The sequence below is a fragment of the Bombus huntii genome, chromosome 8 (assembly GCF_024542735.1).
Source record: "Bombus huntii isolate Logan2020A chromosome 8, iyBomHunt1.1, whole genome shotgun sequence".
Taxonomy (NCBI): Eukaryota; Metazoa; Arthropoda; class Insecta; order Hymenoptera; family Apidae; genus Bombus; species Bombus huntii.
This window is the reverse complement of record NC_066245.1, coordinates 6,631,277-6,651,112: the sequence shown is the minus strand read 5'-3', so window position 1 is coordinate 6,651,112 and position 19,836 is coordinate 6,631,277. Positions and strand designations below refer to the sequence as shown.

Sequence of the window (19,836 nt, the reverse complement as noted above, 5' to 3'; positions counted from 1 at the left end):
CCTTCATAAAAACGAACAAGAACGAGCTAATGTCACTGTCGCGCGCACGCGTTCCGCCAACAGATGAACGAATCGCGGTTCCTGATTCGTTCGGTAGCCAACGAAGGGAAGTACCAAAGAAGCGTGAAATGTACGAAATATTGTTATGCGCGATGCAGAGAAGGTCTTTGGACAACCCTGACACTGTTTTCTCTAGGAAGCACACCGCTCTGAATTAATATCGTTTGACATTGCTTGACCAATAAAGCCGAACTATAGGAAACGTAATTACGACGACCTTCCGAGATGACCGGGGAACCTCGATGACCGATCTTGCCACTCGCTGGTGAGTTCAACCGGTAATGAATTGCCAGTCAACAATGTCGTTTGTCAAGCTGCCACATAATCGCTCATCGCACGTGAATTACGTTGTCCGCTATCAAGTTGAACGTTAATCAATCGTTAATCAGGTTGATAAGCGTTTGCATGCGAATCGCGCGTCTGGATCAGGATAGATAATATTGTAATCGGTTCCGTTAACGGTTCACCAGCAAAGGACACGCTACGGCGACAATGACGACAACGACGACGACGATGAATAGTTACGATACAATCGCACACCGTGTCCGAGACTTGACCTTCGCTTAGCGTGGAAAACCTCTACATAGGAAAATAAATTGCACGTGTTCGTCACGAAAGTGACACACTAATTGAGCGCCGTGCACCGTGAAACGGAATTAAGAAAGATTGCCTGTATCGTTTGAGCAGTTTCCTGCGCGCAACACTGGCGTCCGACAGAACCGCGAAAATCTCACGAAGTTTCTATCCCGAGACGAATTTCAGCTCAAGGCCGGCATGTCTAACCTAACACGGGCTCTCATGAAAACAACCGTGAACCAATCTCGTGGCCGAAACCTGCTTATCGATCGACCACGTTTTTCTATTTGGATCGTTCTTTAACGTTTCTCTTGACTATGCACGGGCCCCATTCTGTCTCGGGCAATGTAACATATTTCGTAATACCAGTCGAACATACGTATTACGAAATCGAACGGTCATTTCTGGTCTTCATTATCGACGTGGTCATTAGACGTTAATGGTACGCTGATACGACCAAATTGATAGGACGTCAATTACGGCGGGAAAAAAATCAGATACGCGCAACAGGGTGTAATCGGTGTAGGCACGGCGAGTTTATTTTCAGCGAGTGATACAATGCATATAGAGCCGAGGAATTGAAACGTTGTGGCAAACAATAAAATTCGATTGAAAAGCCATCACGGAGAATGGCGCTTAATTCGTGCTATTCGATCTATAGACGACTGGTACGTTTGCAACTAGGATGAGAAATCGTGCAACGCTGACAACGATTCCCTGTCTACTCTTGGCAAGATACGGGTAATATATCGGTTAAGGGACAGAAAAGAGAAGAGCGAGGTGGAAAAGGAAGGGAAAGGTAGGCGATCGGGAAAAGCGTTAGACCAAAGAAGAATCGGCTGGCTTGACGGTCGTGAGCCGACTGCCTGGTTCGTTCCGGCCTGGTGGAACGCTTCGCGGACAGAGTGCGCGAGCGGAATGCTTATTGCCGATCGGTCGAGCCGAGCCGAACCGAGCTCGAAGAGCGGTCGGGCCTGCGTCGCCGCCGTATAACTCGGTGATTTCGCCTGGAGCTTATTTATTTCGAACCTGAAACTCGCCGCGGCAACCACGTGCTACGATTGCAGCTGCGAGTCAAGTAAGTCGGAGACTGTCTTCTATTGCGACAACGCTTTTCTGTTCGATCGCGGTAGCATCAATCGAACGAACATTAAGCAACGTTCGTTAAGAGGAAACAGAGCAAAGAGAAAAGAAAATAAATATAAAAAAGGAAATAGAGAGCGCGACTGGGGGAAAGGAAAAAGGACGGCGCGAGTCGTCGCGAACGTCAAACGAAGAAAAAAAGAAGCAAAGTGGAGAAAGAAGGAAAGAGAAAGGCACAGAGATACGCTGTGCATTGTATGAGCGTCGGTGTTTGGGAAACGTGCTCGAATCCTTTTTTACAGAATCAGTGCGCTTCGTCGGTACATCGAACTTCTTCTAGAAGCTGCGATACGATAGCCGCGGACGCTTTCGCGCCGAACTTATCGATCTTTCCTTTAGCACAGTTTAAGGGCAGTCTGTTTCGGTGTTGTGCGTGACGATCGTTTAGTTTCGGAAGAAGGAGAAGAAGAAGAAGAAGAGGACGAAGGCGAAGAAAAAGAAAAAGAAGAAGAAACACGAACCGAAGGTCTCGTTTGTATTACACCGAATCTTTGACCCGAACAACACATACTCTGTGATATACTTCGTCAGAATCTTTACTACTCTGTGATTTGTGATTTGTGATAACGATATTTATTATTTTTACGAGGACTTTTAGATTTATTCCAGCTCCAATTCCTGTAATATATTTCAAAGGTTACCGCATTTAATCGAGTACTAACGGTGATTAGGTGAGTGTTACCATTTTCTTCTTTTTCCGTTTCTTTCAGAGAAAACGAATTGTTCGTATCGGCAACTGATTTTTCCAAGCGTCTCTCGATATATCGTTCTTTTTACGCTCATTTATGTTTCACGCTCGATGTTCGCACACCCTGAGCGTTATCTCAGCTGTCCAAGAAATCGTAGCCTGACAGCGGTTCGCATCGCGCTCCAACCTCTCGTTATCGTGGCTTCGTTTCTCTTCTCTTACGCGATCGTTCAATGTTTACACCGGTGACATGCGTTCAGGGAACGCGTCGTTGAAACGTACATCGTGAATTGAACGGGTGTTGGTCTCGTGGTCCCTTTATCGTTTACCTTGCGAAAAGTTGGAACGCATTTGAACGATTAACGTGACTCATCAACTGTTACGCAAAATTTGCAATTTTTCAAAATTTCGATATACGCTACAAGCCCGTTTATCGAAAGGAAATTTTAGTTAACGTGCGATTAACTAAAAAGTACTAGATAGTAAGCAAAATTGGCGAATTTGTACTATACTTATATATTTGTACTATATTACCAGTTATGCGAATTATTTGTCGTCCGGATGAGTTCAGATACAAATGGAGTTCCACCGTACTCGTACACAGTTCATTGCATCGACCGTTGATCTTTACAGTCTCGAGTCGCAGAAATAACTAGAACCAGCTGTTGCTTCATTTCTCTTCGACATCTCTCGTTTCTGCAAGATTCTGTAACAATTTCACCGTAATATACGTGAAAAGTTTAGTTCTTCGTTCGGTTCCAAAATTTCGTCTCGGCGAAACGATTAATGAGTCATGCATCGAGTTGGCCAGCTGTAGCGCTGCCTTTCACGGAGACTCATTCACCGACGAAAAAGGAAGAAAGACAGAGAAGAGCGAAGGAGTAATAGAAAAAGACCCGTTGACGACGTTGATTGCGTGAAAAAAGTAGCATGACCGCGAAACGACTCGAACTCGGCTATCGTGGAAACAGATCGCGTGGCCGGCCAACTTTCCGACAATAGTCGTGTGTGTCTGTCAGGGGCTATTATTTCGAGCTGCCGAAGACTCGAGAGAGAACCTAGAAACGCTGTCGAGGAAAACGATCTTCTTGCCGCTAGCTGTATGAAACAGGGCCGCGAGATAAGCTACGCGAGCAGAGTCGAACGTACTTATGTACATTAAGGTCTGCTGATGAAAAATGATAATCTTAATCCATTAAGTAACAGTTTAAAGATCAACCGAGCAATGATTTCTAAACGATCAATTTTTTTTAAACGTAAAATCTAGATAACGATAATAGCATTGACAAGAATATTTAACGAGTCTTTAGAATTTTATTTCACAGATACGATGCTATCTAAAAATAGAATTCGATGGTGTAAATTCATTGAGAGAAATTTCAAACAAAACATCGCTGTAGCGTAATATTACCCCTTAATGGACTGATATAAGATCGTGGAACCGAGCTTCGTTGCTGTCGTGAAATTGTAACGACATCGTATAATTCGTCGGCATCGGACACATTCACAATCGCGATGAAATACCGTCACGTCGCTCGATTTATTTTCGACCCGATCCTTTTCCGTCCTTAACGGATTTCTTAAGCGCGAAGGAAATACGAAAGAATCGCTGCTAATTTATATCATTTCTCTTAACCCAAACTTCTTCCTACAAAGGCGGAAACCTTCGTTTATCGAAACGACAATAAAATTTGAACGTAAGATCACGCTGGATCGCGATTAAGTAGCCATCTCGTCGTTCTTGTATCATAGAAGAAGAAACAACGCGAAGGAGGAGCACTTCTATTGTCCAAGATAAAAGACGCGGTAATACACACAAGTTTGTTGTTTGCATCGTTCCGAAATTGGTTTTGTAAATTGGTTCGATTGTCGGTAGAAACAGCAATAAGATTGGGGTCGATCGATGGTACGGCACGTGCGATCCATTGCGTTCCTTTTCGTGAGGAACGAGAAGCATCGTCTCGAGGTCGATGCTTCGACCGAAATAATCCTTCGAGCTGGAACGCGGGAAACGAGAGACACGTCTCCAGTTTAGTCTGTTCCTAGAACTAGAAAACGCTGGCAAGGACGTCGTTTTAATGTAATTAAGACACGTTTTGCGGTGTGCCTATTTACCGCGGAATAAAACCACTCACACAGCCACCTCCTCTCCTCTCTCTCTCTCTCTCTCTCTTCCGTTCCATTTATGAAAATCAAAGTTAGAACGCAATTCTTTTTCCTGCATTTTTTGTGGGAATAATTGCTACTGATTACGTCTAAATCGTTCGTGATTTTCCAAAGCAAAATGATACAAATAAAACGAGGCGGAAAGAAGAGAACTTAAGTGGTTCGTTTGGAACGAAGTTTAGTTATTTGTACTTTGGCGAACGATCGAGTATACGCGATTTGCGGATCGACATGAGAATCAGTACTCGTTGAGAGGAGACTCGCGGTGCAATAATTCGAGTCCGCAACGCCAGCTGCCGATGCACGTGCGGCTATCAATTTGTTTCTCGTGGCCAACAGCCTGACCTCGTATTTTTCTTTATTGCTTTCTATAACTTTTTTCTTTTTTTTTCTTTTGACAATTAAAATAAAACACAAACATCGATCGCGTATGTAACGCATAACGTGTAGAATCCTCATTGACAGGTAGCCAATCTGCAATTTTAATCGACACCATCGCGCGTCGACTTTCCTGTTTTAACAGTTCCCCCGTTGAAGTCAGCCACCGTGGGGGCGTCCGATTTCATAAGAAAATATCGATCTTGTCCACAGGAACGACACATCGTGAAGACCTACGCCGACCAGAGAGCCATCGGAAATTTAATCGGTCTTTGGATCAGCGACAAGAAAGGAAAGAGAAAGATAAGGAGCGCTGGAGCAGAAGAAACTGTTTTGAACGTGTTTCAAAGATTACACGGCACGTTTTACGAAACGAAGTGATTAACGATAAACAGCTTAGGTTTCGATAAGGCTGGCATACATCGTACAGCCAGTAAGGGAACGTCGAACATTCGACTCATTTTCGTCCGGAAACTCGTGCGAGAAAGCGAGGATCAGCTTGGATCGAACGCGTCGGTTGCTGAGAAGAAAGCGAGAAAGAAGTTTCTCGAAGCTTGGTTACCGCTGTCGCTGGTGTTGAGTGCTGACTCTACCGCAACATAGAAGGTAGGGGTTTCTCAGTAAAAACGAACCTGATCGGTTTTGTGCATCGTTCCTCCAGCAGGAAGCTCTACCTAGCGTGTTCGCGTAGGTCACGGTTTTACATGCCCGTCGTTTTATAGCTTACGAACAACTCGTTCAACTGCACGGTGAGCCAAATCGTCGAAAATAAATCAGGAAACGGCCAGGGCACCGTAAATAGCTTGCCGATATTCTCGACCAATTTCCTCGAGGCACACGTCAATCGAAGGATTTTACATTCGCTGGCGTGGAACCTTGAGCGATCGATCCGTAGATCCTGGGACCTTGATTTTGAACTTCGACGGAGAAGAATATACAAGCCAAACGTTGCTTCGAGCAAAAAGAAGCTTAAAAAAAGTTTCTACGTAACCGTTGATAAAAAGCACAGAGAGAAATCATCGGCCCTCTCCTTTCTCTCGATAAGATATACAAGTAACAAGTATACAACGGAGAGTCGCGGAATTTCGATCGAACGAAATAATAGATTTATCAGTACGTTTGTTTTCATTGGGAATCGAGTTAGATTCGAAACGGCAGAAGTTCGTACGATACGATACTCCTGGTGAGTAGTGGCGGAAAGAAAATACAGCGACTAAAGGAGAGAGAAGTTTCTCGAAGCTTGGTTTACCGCGCGCTGACTGTGCTCTAAACTCGCTCGAAAAGGAGAAACACGAGCGGGCAAGGAATACGACGGAGAAGGTCTTACAGGAAAGAAAGAAGCCGATGGGTGTGCGCCGTCTCTGAGAACGAGGAAGACAGAAACGGAATCGTTGCTGCCGTAACCTGGGACAGATTTAAAAGGCCCACGTGCTCCACTTAGGCCCCCCCCCCCCCCCTCGTTCCGATAGAAACTACAGTGCAAACTTTCAAGGCGAAGAGGAAGCTAGAACAGGATCCACAGGGGACGAAAGAAAACGGAGGAAAAGCCTGGGGATAAGGAACAGGATTAACTACGATCGAAGTTGAACGAAAGGAAAGAAAAGTCGACCGCTGGAAAGAAGGGACGAGTGCGGGTCGAACAAAGACGGAGAAGTAAATTGGTTACAAAGGAGTGGAATATAAAAGATAAAAAGATAGAGAGGAAAGAAAGGCACGAGTATATATCATTGCAGTTGAAGATGGCAAAGGGCAAACCGTTAACGGTCTCGGAGCGGCGGGCGAACGACGTGTTCGACGAAGAATCGATAGCGGTACGATCGCGATGGCGAAATTTCGCCGCCTTCTGGATACTCGGACTCTGCAACAATTACGGATACGTGGTGATGCTTAGCGCCGCGCACGATATACTTGAGAGCAAATTCGGCACGACGATGGTGAGTGGTAATTTTTTTTTCATTGATCCATTAGCGAACATATATTTGATCGAAGTCAGAGAAGGGTTGCCAGGGGTGGGAAAAAAGAGAAGATTCGTTACGTTCCGCTTTCTTCCAATTTTCTTAGATTCTTGTATTTTTTGCACTTCCTTCGATTCGAGAGAATAAAAAAGAGGAAGAAAATAAGAAAATACAATGAAACTCGGAGACCTTTGTTTCCGGCAATGGAACGAATCATGAATCATCTTCAACGTGACTTCTTCACGTACTAATTTCTGATTGTCCGTGTCTGTCCCTTAAAACTCGAATCCCTTCGCCTTAAGAGTCGATCGGTTAAATACGCGTAAATCCATCGGCCGGTTCGCGTGTTCATCGACCGTCCCGAATCGCTCGATTGGCATTCGGTCGATTGCGAAACAACGTGTAACCAGTGACGCGTTTTGGAGGATGGTCTGGAAGCTTCCCAAGATTTTCATATTTACCTATAACGATAAACTAGAACAGATAAAGTATAAAAAACAATTGCGACATATAGATAGCGACGTGATAAAGCAACGCGTTCACTTGGAATCGGCAAACTCGTTCGAGCGAAACGAGCGAACGATCGAGCGTGCAGAGTAGTAGTGTACACTACTCGTGTGACGCCTGGCCTGCATAAGACTCGATGAATCACCGGCGTCATTCGGCCGTATTACAGCACAGCGATTACACAGGTCTTTGTATCGATTGGATTCCTGTTGTCACTCGATGATGCTCCGATTGCCAGAAGAGTAGGCGGGCTAATGGAAAATTTCGCGAAAAGAAAAGAAGAAAAACGGACTTGCACTCGGTATGTGGCACCGATCGACGGCAAACTGCCGGACACAAAATGTTATTGTTATTGGATGAAAGTTTCGCGGCCCCTCCCTTTCTAATATGTAGTCATTGAGTCGGGTTTAAAGCGTTGCAACATCATTGGTCGGTGTCTTGACTGTACATCCACGAAACTATATGCTGTTTTTAATACGGTCGATATTTCGTCTCCAAACGATTTACGACCACATTGTGACGTTGATTTCTTTCTATCTCGACGATTTGCCAAATAAAATATCGGCTTTTCGTAGGCGCCAACTAATCCATCGATGTTAATGAGAACGCGTTTTTCTACGTTTGTTTAAGCGCGAATCCTTTTTACGCTTTTTTAGCTTACTGTTTTCTTTTTCGTTATTGCCTTCAAGTTATTGAACGCGGTAACGTAGCAGTTTTGATTAGCCGGAATCGTAAATGACGTTTCACGATCAAGGAAAAATATCTTGATATTTGGAGACGATTTCAAAAGCTTCTGTAAACGATGCACACGGTCTGCATAGGTAATCCGTGTAATCAGTAACAACGGCGGAGTGTCGTTCGACTGAAATATTACTAAGCGGACTATGAAAGTTTTACGATTTAATGATTACTCCGCGTTTCGCACTATGGTATCTCGCCACAGCGAGTCTGTTCGTCACGAGGATTAATAGCCTCGTTTAGACAACGTTCCTCGTGATCCACGATCTCGATGCGAACGAAACGAAGACGGTTATTAATAAGGAATAATAGAAACAGGAGGTGACGGTAGAGGAGGAGAGAGGGAGACAAGTCGTTGGAGCAGCAAGCAATTAATCTGAATTACGTGTTCGAGACCGAACAGATTCTTGTACGCGAGGAATTTCATTATGTCATCGACAAATCTATGCGTGCGTTTCGCATCGTGTTATGGAGTTGCTTACGCCTTCCCCTCTAAGCTCGTGGTTCTTCCTTCCGACTACGATTCCAGCATGCTTCGAACGCGAATTAACTTACGTAACAATCGCGGAGATTAATATTCCACTCGTTCAAGGTGGTAATGTTCGTGAAATAAAGATACCGGTATCCGATAACTTCCGCGGCGATGTACAACCAACGAACCGAATTATGAGAAAATAATAGACAAAGCTGATTCTTTTGGTTTACGTAAAATGTAACATCTCTCGTATCTGTTCGCGAATGGTATACTAATCTAGTTTATTTCTTTTTTCTCCTTCCTTTTGGTTTCGTTTCGTCTATACGAAGGAACCTGTCACGGAATTCACGAATGGCACCGTGACGACCACCAATACCACCGGGATTCGATCCTGCAACACATTGTCCACTGGCGCTATATTGCTAGCGGATATATTACCATCGTTAGCGGTGAAGACGATCACGCCGTTCCTGCCTTTTTACGTACAGTGAGTATCCGTCTATTTCTATTTTTCCTTCTAATTATGTAGCTATCGTTCCATTTAATCGTAACTTGCGCGTAAACGTAACACCACGCTACACTTTTGCGTAGAATGCTAAGAGCATTACGACGATAGGAAACAAAAGTCGCGATACGATAACGAAATGTCAGGAAGCGAGCCTTTAACTTTTAGAATATTTCACGCGATAACAGCAGCAGCAGTTACTCGGATGATACACAGGCGAAATCAAAACATTAGTCAGCTTTCGCGATTCTGCGATATGTTTGACGTAGACCAACGACTGACCCCGCGATGTCTAACTCGGTTATCTTATCGATGATTTTCTTTGGATCGTTTCGATGATATTGTTGTGCTATATACGTACGTATATGTATATGCATAAATTATTCGAGAAAATAAAAGTAAAAACAGGACGATGACACGGTGACCGTTGATTTTGTTCAGCTCGACTCGTGGAACGTGAATCGTATTATCGAGCATGTGGAAACGAATTTCCTTTAGATAAGGCAGCGTAGTAAGAAGCGATCAACGTCATATGCTTCTCGCTAAATACACGCGGTTTCTCGTGGGACGGATCATCCCGGAGTCGTGTCCCTCCGCGGGCACGTCGCTCCTTTCCCCGCAAAAGAAACGCTAATCGATTAATCGAATCGTTAATTACAGTGCTCGACTGGCTACCTGTGTGTTATTTTCCGCTGCAGGATTCCTTATGGTGTCGTTGAGCACTACTGAATGGCTCGCCATTCTGGGCGTCGTTGTAACGTCACTCTCTTCCGGTTTGGGAGAAGTTACTCTGCTGAGTTACAGTCACCAATACCCCAAGTAAGTGCCATCGTTTCTATTCTTTCGTACTTTACTGTTCTTTATTGTCGGTATTATTTTTTTTTTTATTCTTTTCTAACAACAATGACGATCGTTTCTTTTTTCTGAAGTAATTTTCCACCCGCCTGTTCCATCGAAGGCTATCACGTACAGGCGAGCTTTAAGCATAGTGTCTCCTTTATTTTTCCGTACGAACGTAATAATATACATAACTACTAGAGATTATCGGTAAATAGCTACAATCCTTTTTTGTAAATCGAACGCATCGTATTTTTTTTTTCTTTTATCCATTATATATAGCGTTCTTTTATGCAACGAAAGCGATAATAATTTATTATCTGTGTAGAAAGATGTAGAAGAAAATAAAGTATAGAGACAAAAGGTACGGATAAAAAAGTAAAACGATAAAGAGAAAAAGAAATACGATGCAAAGCCTGTTGATGTAAATTTCGAGGTATTGACGAATAAAACCGCGGTATTGACATTTAGACAGTTGTGCAAAGAAAAGTAGAGATAAGATAACGGCAGTCGACAGGTTGGCCTTCCATGTTTAAAAGTATAGAACAATAACATAAATTGCTGTTCTAGTACCGATACGAAAATAAGATTTAAAAAAAGCACCGGAAAGCATAATATAGAAGTACAGTACGAAATTCTGAAAAAAAAAAACTCGTTGCGAACACGAGGTACGTTTGTAATTATGTGCAACAACTGCTAATTACAATGCTATTGTTTCTGTCCATTTCTCTACTTATCTACGTATAATATATTTCTGTTTCTTTGCCATTCTTTCTTCACTAACGATTAACCTTGGTGTCGTTAAAGTTCACCGAAAGGAATGCGATCGCGACTAACACGAGATAACACGTGTCCATAAAACGTGCGTTTCGAACGTGTCGGTTAATGTGATCGTCCGCGAAAATTTTACTGCGAACCATCGTCTTCCCAATATCACGCCGATATTTCAATATCTCCGTCTTTCTTCTATTTCATATATTTTTTGCTTTTTCCGTAATTATGAATATTATCACCGTTAGATATTACTTCTTTTTTATAGCTGTATGTCGAATCATCCCGAATTTAACCTTTGCCATTGACCGATAATTGACAGCGATTCGTTATTTCGCAGACAAGTAATAGCGACATGGTCTTCCGGTACTGGAGGCGCCGGAATAATTGGCGCGCTATCTTATGCCTCCCTCACCATGTGGTTGAGTAACGAAGACACATTGTTAGTTATGTTAATCGTACCGATTATACAAGGAATCACTTTCTGGTTGGTTCTGGTTCACCCGCCGCAGTCCAGTATCCCGATCACTAAGAACGGTATCGACAGTCAAGAACACATCATTGAGATCCCTAGGAAGAGCTTTAAAGAAAAGATCAATCTGGTACCGGGATTGATGAAGTATATGATCCCGCTTGGGCTCGTGTACCTCTTCGAATATTTCATTAACCAAGGATTGGTAATGCTTTTTCGTTACATGAGCATTTGTAGAATCCTGTTTGCCTCCTCCTTTATCTTTCCTTCTCTCGCTCTTGTTATATACATACATTATATTTCTTTTTGTCTTTCGTTACGCATAATTTACGTTATAAGATTACCGAGTCTTGTTGCTAGCTTCTACCTCCTAAATATAGATACAATTACCGCCGGTCGTATGTATAGAAGTACAACATAGATCAGGTGTTTTAACGAACACGTGTAACGCTAATTTTTCAGTACGAGCTGATCGAATTCGATGACATTTGGTTGACGCACGCCGAACAATATCGCTGGCTCCAGGTGGATTATCAGATAGGAGTGTTTATCTCAAGATCGTCCGTCAATCTCATCACGATTAACAAAATCTGGATCATGGCTCTGTTACAGGTAACAGAACCGATTAAACTTCGTTTACTCGTGTTACGCACGTTCGAACGGCAACGTACAAGCTGTTGATTTTATCGCAGATCGTGGTCGAATACACACGATTTACGATAACCCCGTATTTGTTTCAGTTTATTAACGTCATAATTCTGCTGTTCGAGACGCTGTTCTACTATTTGCCCAGTATTTGGATTGTGTTCGCGTTCGTTTTGTGGGAGGGCCTTCTTGGTGGTGGAGCATACGTGAATACGTTTTATCGAATGTCTACCGAGGTAACGTAACTTTACTTTGACAGCTTACCATTGTCAATGGTCAATTTATACCAACCTGTTATCTTTGTTCGCGTTAAAAATAGTCTCTAATTGTATTTCACCGAATACCATCAAAGAATGCAATGTCGTATTTTTTTCTGTCATTTCACAGATTCCAAGAGCGGATCGTAAAATTTCCTTGGGAATTGCTACGATGGCCGATTCCATTGGAATCGCGTTGGCAGGATGGTTGTCTATGCCGGTTCACAATGCTATTTGTAGACTGCCACAACCGTCTCGAGTGGGAAGCTAGGAGACAAACATAAGATAGTATTTAACAACGGTCATGCGAATATAAGCAGGATCGTGACGCCGTGATACATACGTTATTTATTACCGAATCTTCTTCGACACGCCATCATGGCTTCGATAATGTTGATAACTGAGGTAACGTGGTTCGTACATCATTCCGGTTTCTAGCCATTATTATGCTACCGTTAATTATTGTAGCAAAACGCGATTAGTATCGCCATGATCAAGCTTGATACCTCGTTCGTATTAACTTCGAAAACATAGAATTTATTCGATGCTGCTCGTCGATTGAACTTCCATCGAACTGGAATCATGGACGATGCTTAAAAATTGGACTACGATTCGACAGAAACCGATGTTCCTAAATGAAAAAAGAAAAAACAAGAAATTTAACTCGCTAGATTGTAAGTTCGATCGTTCTCAGATTTATTTGGTACAAATATTTAAAGGATTAGGAACAGAATTGTTTTACGATTAGTTTGATTTCGTTTCGCAGCGCGTTTCTTCTTCCTTAACAGAGAAGAAGAGCAAAAAGCAGCGAATCGCGCAACAGGAAAACCAGAAATTGAATATAGACGAGGAAATCTCGTCTCGATTTATCATATGCGTCAACAGCATTCGACCCCTGTTGTCGAATATCGCAGCGCTACGCTTTTGTAAACGCGACCTAAAATTTTCTGTTATGGGCTACGCGTTTCATCGTGCGTTCTTAGCTAGTAGGTTTATACGTCGTTTAACATTTGGTCGAAACAAGAACGACCACCAGTATTCGTAGTTAGCGTAACACATCGATTTTTGCCACGCGTTATAGGCGCATTCGATGAACGAGACAGCGTTCGATTTACAATATTTTTATTGTTTATGCACGACTCGTGTCCATATGTTAAACACCTTTTCAAAAATATTGCTGACAAGATTATCTTGGTTTATTTCGCTAAAATGATAACGAATTTCGTATTTCGCTTGACCACGTCACAATATATCATAACACGGGTTGTGCGTTGTGTTTATAAAAATTATTTCCTTTTTTTTTTTTGCAAAGAGAAAGTCGTCCAATCGATTTTTAATCATGGCCGAAATTTCAAACATTCCTCGTCAAAAGGATATTTGTTGAAACACGCGAGAGTGTTAATTAGAAGTATTATAATATCAAGTCGCAGAGTAAATACGGTAGGACCGGAAATTTCGACGAACGATTCTTCGTCTCCGTTACGAGAAAGGTCCTTTCCATTCTTCTAGCAAAATAATTCGCCTTTTCCTAAATACATATTGTATATGTGATATACCGATAATACTGTTTCCTACATTTATTTTGAGATATAAATATATATAGTATATATATATATATATATATATATATATTTATATACGAAATATTATATTGTTTATTACGCCGTAATATATATATATATATTATATTTATCGTTGTAAAATTGGAACTGCTTGTGACGCGTTCTAAAATGAATGTTCTGCGGTTCGCGGTTCTCCTAATTTTATTTTATCGTATTTTATTTCTTTTTTTTTCTTTTTAGTATAAGGAAAATAAATAAGAGAAAGAACGATTACGACAGCGAAGCGTGGAAAACAAATGAAATCGAAACATTGTTCAAATATGTAACTTGTTGTGAATATGTTCGAAATAAACGATAAAAATTCTTTTTCGAAAACAGTGCTCCATCTTTCCTCCATATTCATTATCCCTAGGAATCATCGATTCTTCAATTATGATATGTAAACCAATCTGTGCTCGTGAATTACAAACGAAAGATTGTTCGAGCAGTTAGGAACTGTATTTTTTTCTTTTAGAAGCGTACCGCATACAGTTGTCTAACGTCTAACTTACGCTGTAACTTACGCGTGTAATCGAAGCGAAAGAATTCGTCGCTTCACCTGCGAAGAGCGTTTTAACTATCATCGAAAGAAGATTTTGCTTCAGCGAGTTCCACAAGGATTGCACCTTTTACTCCGATCAGTTTTACTTCAATAGGCTAGGCAAATACACTAAGTTCTCCTTGCTGTTGAAATTTTGTCTAAAGCTCTATACGCGTCTGTCGCAAACCCGTTTGATATTAGTCGCTCGTATTGTCTTACGTTGGCCCTTACGCTCTGAAGGATTATAGAAAACTTAAAAATAGCAACAAACTGTCCCCTCGACGACATACAAAATAGATACGTACAACATTGTCGGACGATTTGCAAAAATAATTACAAAGAATAATTTTGATTGATGCTTGAGCTTTTGATCACGCGCATCGCTCGAGAATCAGTTTACCCGATTCTTCGTACTCTTGTCGCGACAGCCACATTTGTTGGAAAGATCCAAGGGAGCTGAGAATAGATCCTCCGATCCAGGCACCGTAACGACGCTCGCTCGAGCTGTTCGCGCTAATTATTTTCAGTCTCATACTCTGCAATAACCGGACGAGTCAACGTTATTCTGATTTCGATAAAAGGAACATAATTCTTCCATTAAAATTATATATAAATTAGAATTATTTTCTATTAAAAGATCTCAACGCAATGACAGAGATACTTACTGGAGGAGTTTTGCTGGCTAAATCTCGATTCAGTCTTTCGCTAAAACCTTGCAGGCAGGAATTACCACCGGTGACCACCACGCTTCCGTACAAACTCTAAGAACAGAAATGCTCAATTTTAACACTTATGGAATCATCGATTTCTCCCTAAAGCTATCGCGTGATTTATGAAAATAGTGGGAAGCTTACAGGTCTGATATCCATATCGCACATGCCCACGCTGGTCGTGACGAGTGGACCAACTCCAAGAATGCTGGCGCCAACGCCCTTCACGTTGCTGGGATCGAACAAGGCTTCCGGAATCATCAGTCTGACGGAGCCGAAATCGTCGTTGTACCCAGTTGGGAACTCGTAGTGTTTCATTGGCAAAGTATTGGCCACATCCTCGTCGTAAGGGCTGTCGGACACTTGCAAACAATTCATTTGGAAGTCTTGCAACAGCTCTCGGACCATATAGCTCATCCAGGAAGACGTTGGCTGTGGTCCAGCCCTTTTGGTCCAACGTGGTGTATCTCTTTCGCGAACTACATCTGTATAATATTTTATTACATTAGATTGTCGTTGTTGTGCGACGTAGTAATACGATTAATCCGGGACATAGAATAGCAATTGCGAATGAAACAAGAGGATTCGACTTAGGCAGAGCGTTTCGAGTGGTACGTATAATGTCAAGCGTCGAAAAGCTCCTCTAGACGGACGTAAGTTACATTCGGAAGTGCGAAATATTAGAGGATAAAAGGTTTTGATGAAGGAGGTCGATGGGAATAATGTTCAACTCTAAACATTCTTTAAGGCTGATAAGTGTTCGCTAAATCTGGACAGCACGTGCGGTAAAGGCGCACGGACGCTGAATGAATGCATTCAACGCATTACGACTCAAGTGCTCTGCACACAGCGCGCGTTCATCGTTGAAAATGCGCGTTCAAAGGATTTAACTCCCTTTCGTGCCTTATAATAGACGTCGTTCTACGATGTACTAAGGCATTGCTTTTTATAGCGCGTTAATATCTGCCTAGCGAGCGAGTGTCAATTGAAGTCAATATTTAATCATTCCATCAATACCGTCCACGTCGATCGAATTACGCTATTATTGTTGCTTTTCTTTATCCGTCGACGACGATTCGTCGCTGTGAAAGCGCGACGATTTCGTTGAAAATTTCAGCCAACTTGCCTTTGCTCGCTACCAGACAAGCAGGCGTCAACTCGATTTCCTTTTCTTCGAAGAACTGTCTGCATTGCATCGTGATGAAATCACCGCCTAGCGGGCTTTTTACGATTCCCTGGGTGATAACGTAACCGTCGTGCACCGGAACCGCACTCGTGTGAGTTGCACCGCTGTCTACGACCATGGCCGTCGATCTGCCATTCGCATACGCGGCCAAAACCGCGTTTTTGCAGATGTACATCGCTGGAACGCTGAATTTCTCGAACATCAGCTCTAGCAATTTCTCCCGTTTCAATCTGGTGTTCCAGGGACATTCGGTCATCAAGATCGGATGATGCTCCGGAAGAGCATGAAGACGTTGTTTATACGTGTACTCTGTTAGACGCTCGAACATCTCCCAATCTTCGATCATACCGTCTTTCATTAAGCTAACCATCTCCATATCTAGAAAAAGATATATCGTAGGTAATACATACAATACGATCTCTTTACAATTCATGATTTTCTATACTGTAAATTAAAGTCTACTTTCCGCGCTTCGATTTAAGGTTTTTCCTTTTCGTTTTTTGTCGACTAAGCTACAAACTGCTTGTGTCAAACACTAATCAAATACAGTTTGTCGTACGTTTCGTAGCGTAAAGATGATACAGGTGAAACGTATTAACGATACGAGACCGCGTCGAATTCTATTTCAGAGAAGTATGTGCTAGACATCGTTCTACGTTTTAATGGAATTTACGATCAGAAAAATGGTCACATAGCGAGAACTGGACAGCGAAACGTAATCGTGTTTCCTCTGATAGGATTACGCTGTGAAACGATCGTACCCTTCTTTCGCACTTGAATGGCCGTGACATCGATGTTGTAGTGCTTCCTGACGTTTTGACTGCCGTCCGGCGAGTCGATCGTGTCCTCCCATACACCGAGGGTGGTCGGAATTTCAGCCTTCGGTGTATCCTCACCGCCATAACCCACGCGAAGGCTCTGGTGTCCAACGTCGAAAATTATAGCACCGACCTCGTCTACGGGAAAAATCCAAACGCTTTACGGAATTCTCAGCTAGACCACGTTTCGTTTTTTTCCGGAAATATTGCGGACCGCGTATCACATACCTCCGCCGTAGACACCACCGCTCATAGTATCTGGAGAGGACAGGAACGTCGGCGCATGCCCAGCAACCCTGTTCGACCTCACCGGTCCATGCACCCCTTCTTCCTTCCTCGTACTCGTATATCGAGGATTCTGCGACCCTCCGCCGTTTCCACATTGCTCCTTTTGCATATTCGAATCTACGATCGGGAGGAGGACGAAACGCGATCGATCAGCACATTTGCGAAACCCTTTTCGTCCGGGCGCAGCTTCCACGGATATTTTCTCTCGTCGGGCTTAACGGCAGGATTGTTACGAACTGGTCTCGGAGAAAAGAGATTTTCCCTTGCTTTTATTATCTATTAAATTTTATCGTCGAGAACGTAGTTTCAGGGATGCGTCGGATTTCAAGGATTCCGATGGTCCTTTTTATTTCAAAGATTGGTATTACGGTAAGACACGGGAAGGGTGAGAATAATCTTTCAGACAAGAACGGTGTTCCGTTATGGAATTAGTGTTGTATATTTTACAAAGTAAATAGAATATAAACAATCTAAAGTCGTCTAAAAACACAATAGTACGAATTTCGTGGTAAATCATTTGTTCATATATTATAAAGTATACGATTTGTCAACAGATCGATATCTCTTCCTTCGTAGTCCCCGATACTTTGCTTCGCGATGCTTTCTGATCGGGGACGCCGACATAACGAGAGAGCACTCACTCAGACTCAAAAATCATCGTCACGTTGCCGAGTGAACGATCGGTTTGCTTGTACATACGGTTTAAACTGATTCGATGACAACAGATGCGTTACAGACTCGGTGGGTGCGTTTTCCTTAACGACAGTCGAACAAATTCATTAATACTCTGCCTTTTATTTTACTTTAGTTTATCTTATCTGTTTTTTTCTTTTTCTGCTTTTGTTGTCCGTTTTTCTTAGCGTATCACTCGGTCCGTCGATCGTTAATCGACGCGCGAAATTCAACGCGGCGAAACGACACATTTTTAGTTTAACACTTTACCATCGTGTTTCCGTTGCTCTTCTAGATTCGTTTCTCGCGATCCGCGGTCGCGCGTACGTAATGACGTACAATACGTACACAGTTAACAGCATGGTAAGTACAGACATCTTATAGACAATAGTTTATTTAGTTATTTATTTTATCTTACTTTTTTTTTTTTTTGCTTTGAACGTTAAAGTTTACGCTACACGTCTCATCTACTAACGTTTCAGTCTCGCGTAAACGAAACAACATCGATGGCAACGACGAAACATCATTTTCATTTCTTCGCGGCCTAGCTTCGTTATTTATACATGTATACAACACACGGTTGGTACACGAACGAGAAAACATGCTGGCTCGTTCGAGATGCGAAAGTAATTGTTCATGCGTTTCTTCGTTCAAAAAGGACGACGTCGAAATCAGTAGATAGAAACGATCTACGAAATTGGAAGACCAAGTAAACTCGTAACAAATCGCGTATTGCTCGCTCGGGATATGCACTCGGTAGAATGGAAACCGTTTGCTCGTGAATGCTTGCTGCAGACGTAGTCTCAACGATAGGACGATTCACCTTCGACGATAGTATCTCATACGATTCGAGTGTTCGGTTAACGAATACGAGATAATAAAGAGTCTCTTTCGCAAAGGCAAGTAAAAACCTTCCCTGTGGATCGCTTACGGTGCAGCCGCTTCTTCTGTCGCAGTCTTCGTGTAAAACAGAGTTAAAAGGACGTGTTGATCGAACTCGAGCAATTAAGTATAAGAATCGTTCTCGACAAAACCTGCGAGACTTTGCCTAATTTACAAAAGTAGAGAACGTGTTCGTGTCTTTCATAGGATAATCGTTTTTTCTCGAACGAAATGGCAGTCGACAGACAAGTTCTGATTGATCGAATTGCCCCGAGAGGAGCAGCTGGGAGGATCGTGCGATTCGCTTGGCAGCCGAAACGAGAAACGTGAAAAATCAAACAAATGGTGTTGTTACGCGTGTTCGCAGGTTCTCGCGAATACGAACGAAGTGGCAGTTAAAAGAACACATGGTTAAGTTCAGTACGTTCGTTTTGTTATAGGATACGATTGACACTTTCCCATCGACATAGGCCAGGAACACGAACAGGGGACACACGATCAGTGGCCGCTGTGCTCACAGTGACCAATGATAATAATTAACGAAAGACGGACCACGATGGTTTTTCTTTACATCGAGATAGTTGAAATGTGGTTTTGTATTTTTTTTTTCTTTCGCTGAATGCATCGTAGAGGTTCACACCGTAGGTTCTACGTTCTTCGTATTTTTTTTCCTTCTTTTTTATTTACACCGCGATTACGAAGTCACGGACATTTCGTTGGCTACTGTGGCCGCGATCGAAGTCGCATTCTGCCTCGCTTAGCTCAAACGCGTCGGAGAAGCCCGTGGGTGGGTCCAGCTTGGGGACGAACAGATTCCCTGATCCGTCACGCTCCTGGTCCCGATTGGAGCAGGAATTGCTCGACTGGTGCTTGGAATTGCCAAACCCGGAGATTGGGCCGAAGTTGGAACGGGTCTCCTCGCTGGTATGACGCGCCAGCTGTAACATCCTTCCACGAACAACAAT

The 19,836-nt window shown here is 42.7% G+C and overlaps 3 protein-coding genes across 12 annotated transcripts in view; 1 reads left to right on the top strand and 2 right to left on the bottom strand.

The window, feature by feature from the left end:
- Positions 1 to 952: 952 nt before the first annotated feature.
- On the top strand, positions 953 to 14,110 carry LOC126868847 (battenin). 3 transcript variants are annotated; one of them, XM_050624787.1, is made up of 9 exons: positions 953 to 1,714; positions 5,225 to 5,617; positions 5,734 to 6,945; positions 9,016 to 9,173; positions 9,852 to 10,010; positions 11,140 to 11,476; positions 11,734 to 11,883; positions 12,012 to 12,152; positions 12,304 to 14,110. In XM_050624787.1, the coding sequence occupies exons 3-9, from the start codon at positions 6,751 to 6,753 to the stop codon at positions 12,442 to 12,444; spliced, it is 1,281 nt and encodes a 426-aa protein (XP_050480744.1). In that variant the 5' UTR covers positions 953 to 1,714; positions 5,225 to 5,617; positions 5,734 to 6,750; the 3' UTR covers positions 12,445 to 14,110. The 3 variants fall into 3 exon arrangements, with proteins under 3 accessions (XP_050480744.1, XP_050480742.1, XP_050480743.1); XM_050624785.1 differs by having other exon boundaries at positions 953 to 2,450; XM_050624786.1 differs by having other exon boundaries at positions 953 to 2,450; positions 5,225 to 6,945.
- Positions 12,895 to 17,441, bottom strand: LOC126868846 (actin-like protein 6B). The gene is made up of 6 exons (XM_050624784.1): positions 17,258 to 17,441; positions 16,973 to 17,167; positions 16,152 to 16,589; positions 15,170 to 15,510; positions 14,981 to 15,076; positions 12,895 to 14,851 (listed from the first exon to the last, which is right to left on the bottom strand). Exons 1-6 carry the CDS (start codon positions 17,424 to 17,426, stop codon positions 14,687 to 14,689), a joined length of 1,404 nt encoding a protein of 467 aa, XP_050480741.1. The 5' UTR covers positions 17,427 to 17,441; the 3' UTR covers positions 12,895 to 14,686.
- Positions 17,442 to 17,732: 291 nt separating this feature from the next.
- The window catches only part of LOC126868826 (cell adhesion molecule Dscam2-like), a 134,367-nt gene continuing 132,263 nt past the window's right edge, over positions 17,733 to 19,836 (bottom strand). For all 8 annotated transcript variants that reach the window (XM_050624735.1, XM_050624730.1, XM_050624737.1 and 5 more), the window contains one exon: positions 17,733 to 19,819. In XM_050624735.1, the coding sequence (XP_050480692.1) occupies positions 19,555 to 19,819 (265 nt within the window). In that variant the 3' untranslated portion in view covers positions 17,733 to 19,554. The remainder of the gene's footprint in view (positions 19,820 to 19,836) is intronic.

Excerpts from the sequence above, each read along its gene's own strand:
- LOC126868847 (XM_050624787.1), top strand. The coding sequence starts at position 6,751 with ATGGCAAAGGGCAAACCGTTAACGGTCTCGGAGCGGCGGGCGAACGAC. Across the intron at positions 11,477-11,733 it reads ATTTCATTAACCAAGGATTG|TACGAGCTGATCGAATTCGA; the intron begins GTAATGCTTTTT and ends CTAATTTTTCAG. Across the intron at positions 12,153-12,303 it reads TTTATCGAATGTCTACCGAG|ATTCCAAGAGCGGATCGTAA; the intron begins GTAACGTAACTT and ends GTCATTTCACAG.
- LOC126868846 (XM_050624784.1), bottom strand. The coding sequence starts at position 17,426 with ATGCAAAAGGAGCAATGTGGAAACGGCGGAGGGTCGCAGAATCCTCGA. Across the intron at positions 17,168-17,257 it reads CGGTGGTGTCTACGGCGGAG|ACGAGGTCGGTGCTATAATT; the intron begins GTATGTGATACG and ends TTTTTCCCGTAG. Across the intron at positions 15,511-16,151 it reads TTGTCTGGTAGCGAGCAAAG|ATGTAGTTCGCGAAAGAGAT; the intron begins GCAAGTTGGCTG and ends AATATTATACAG.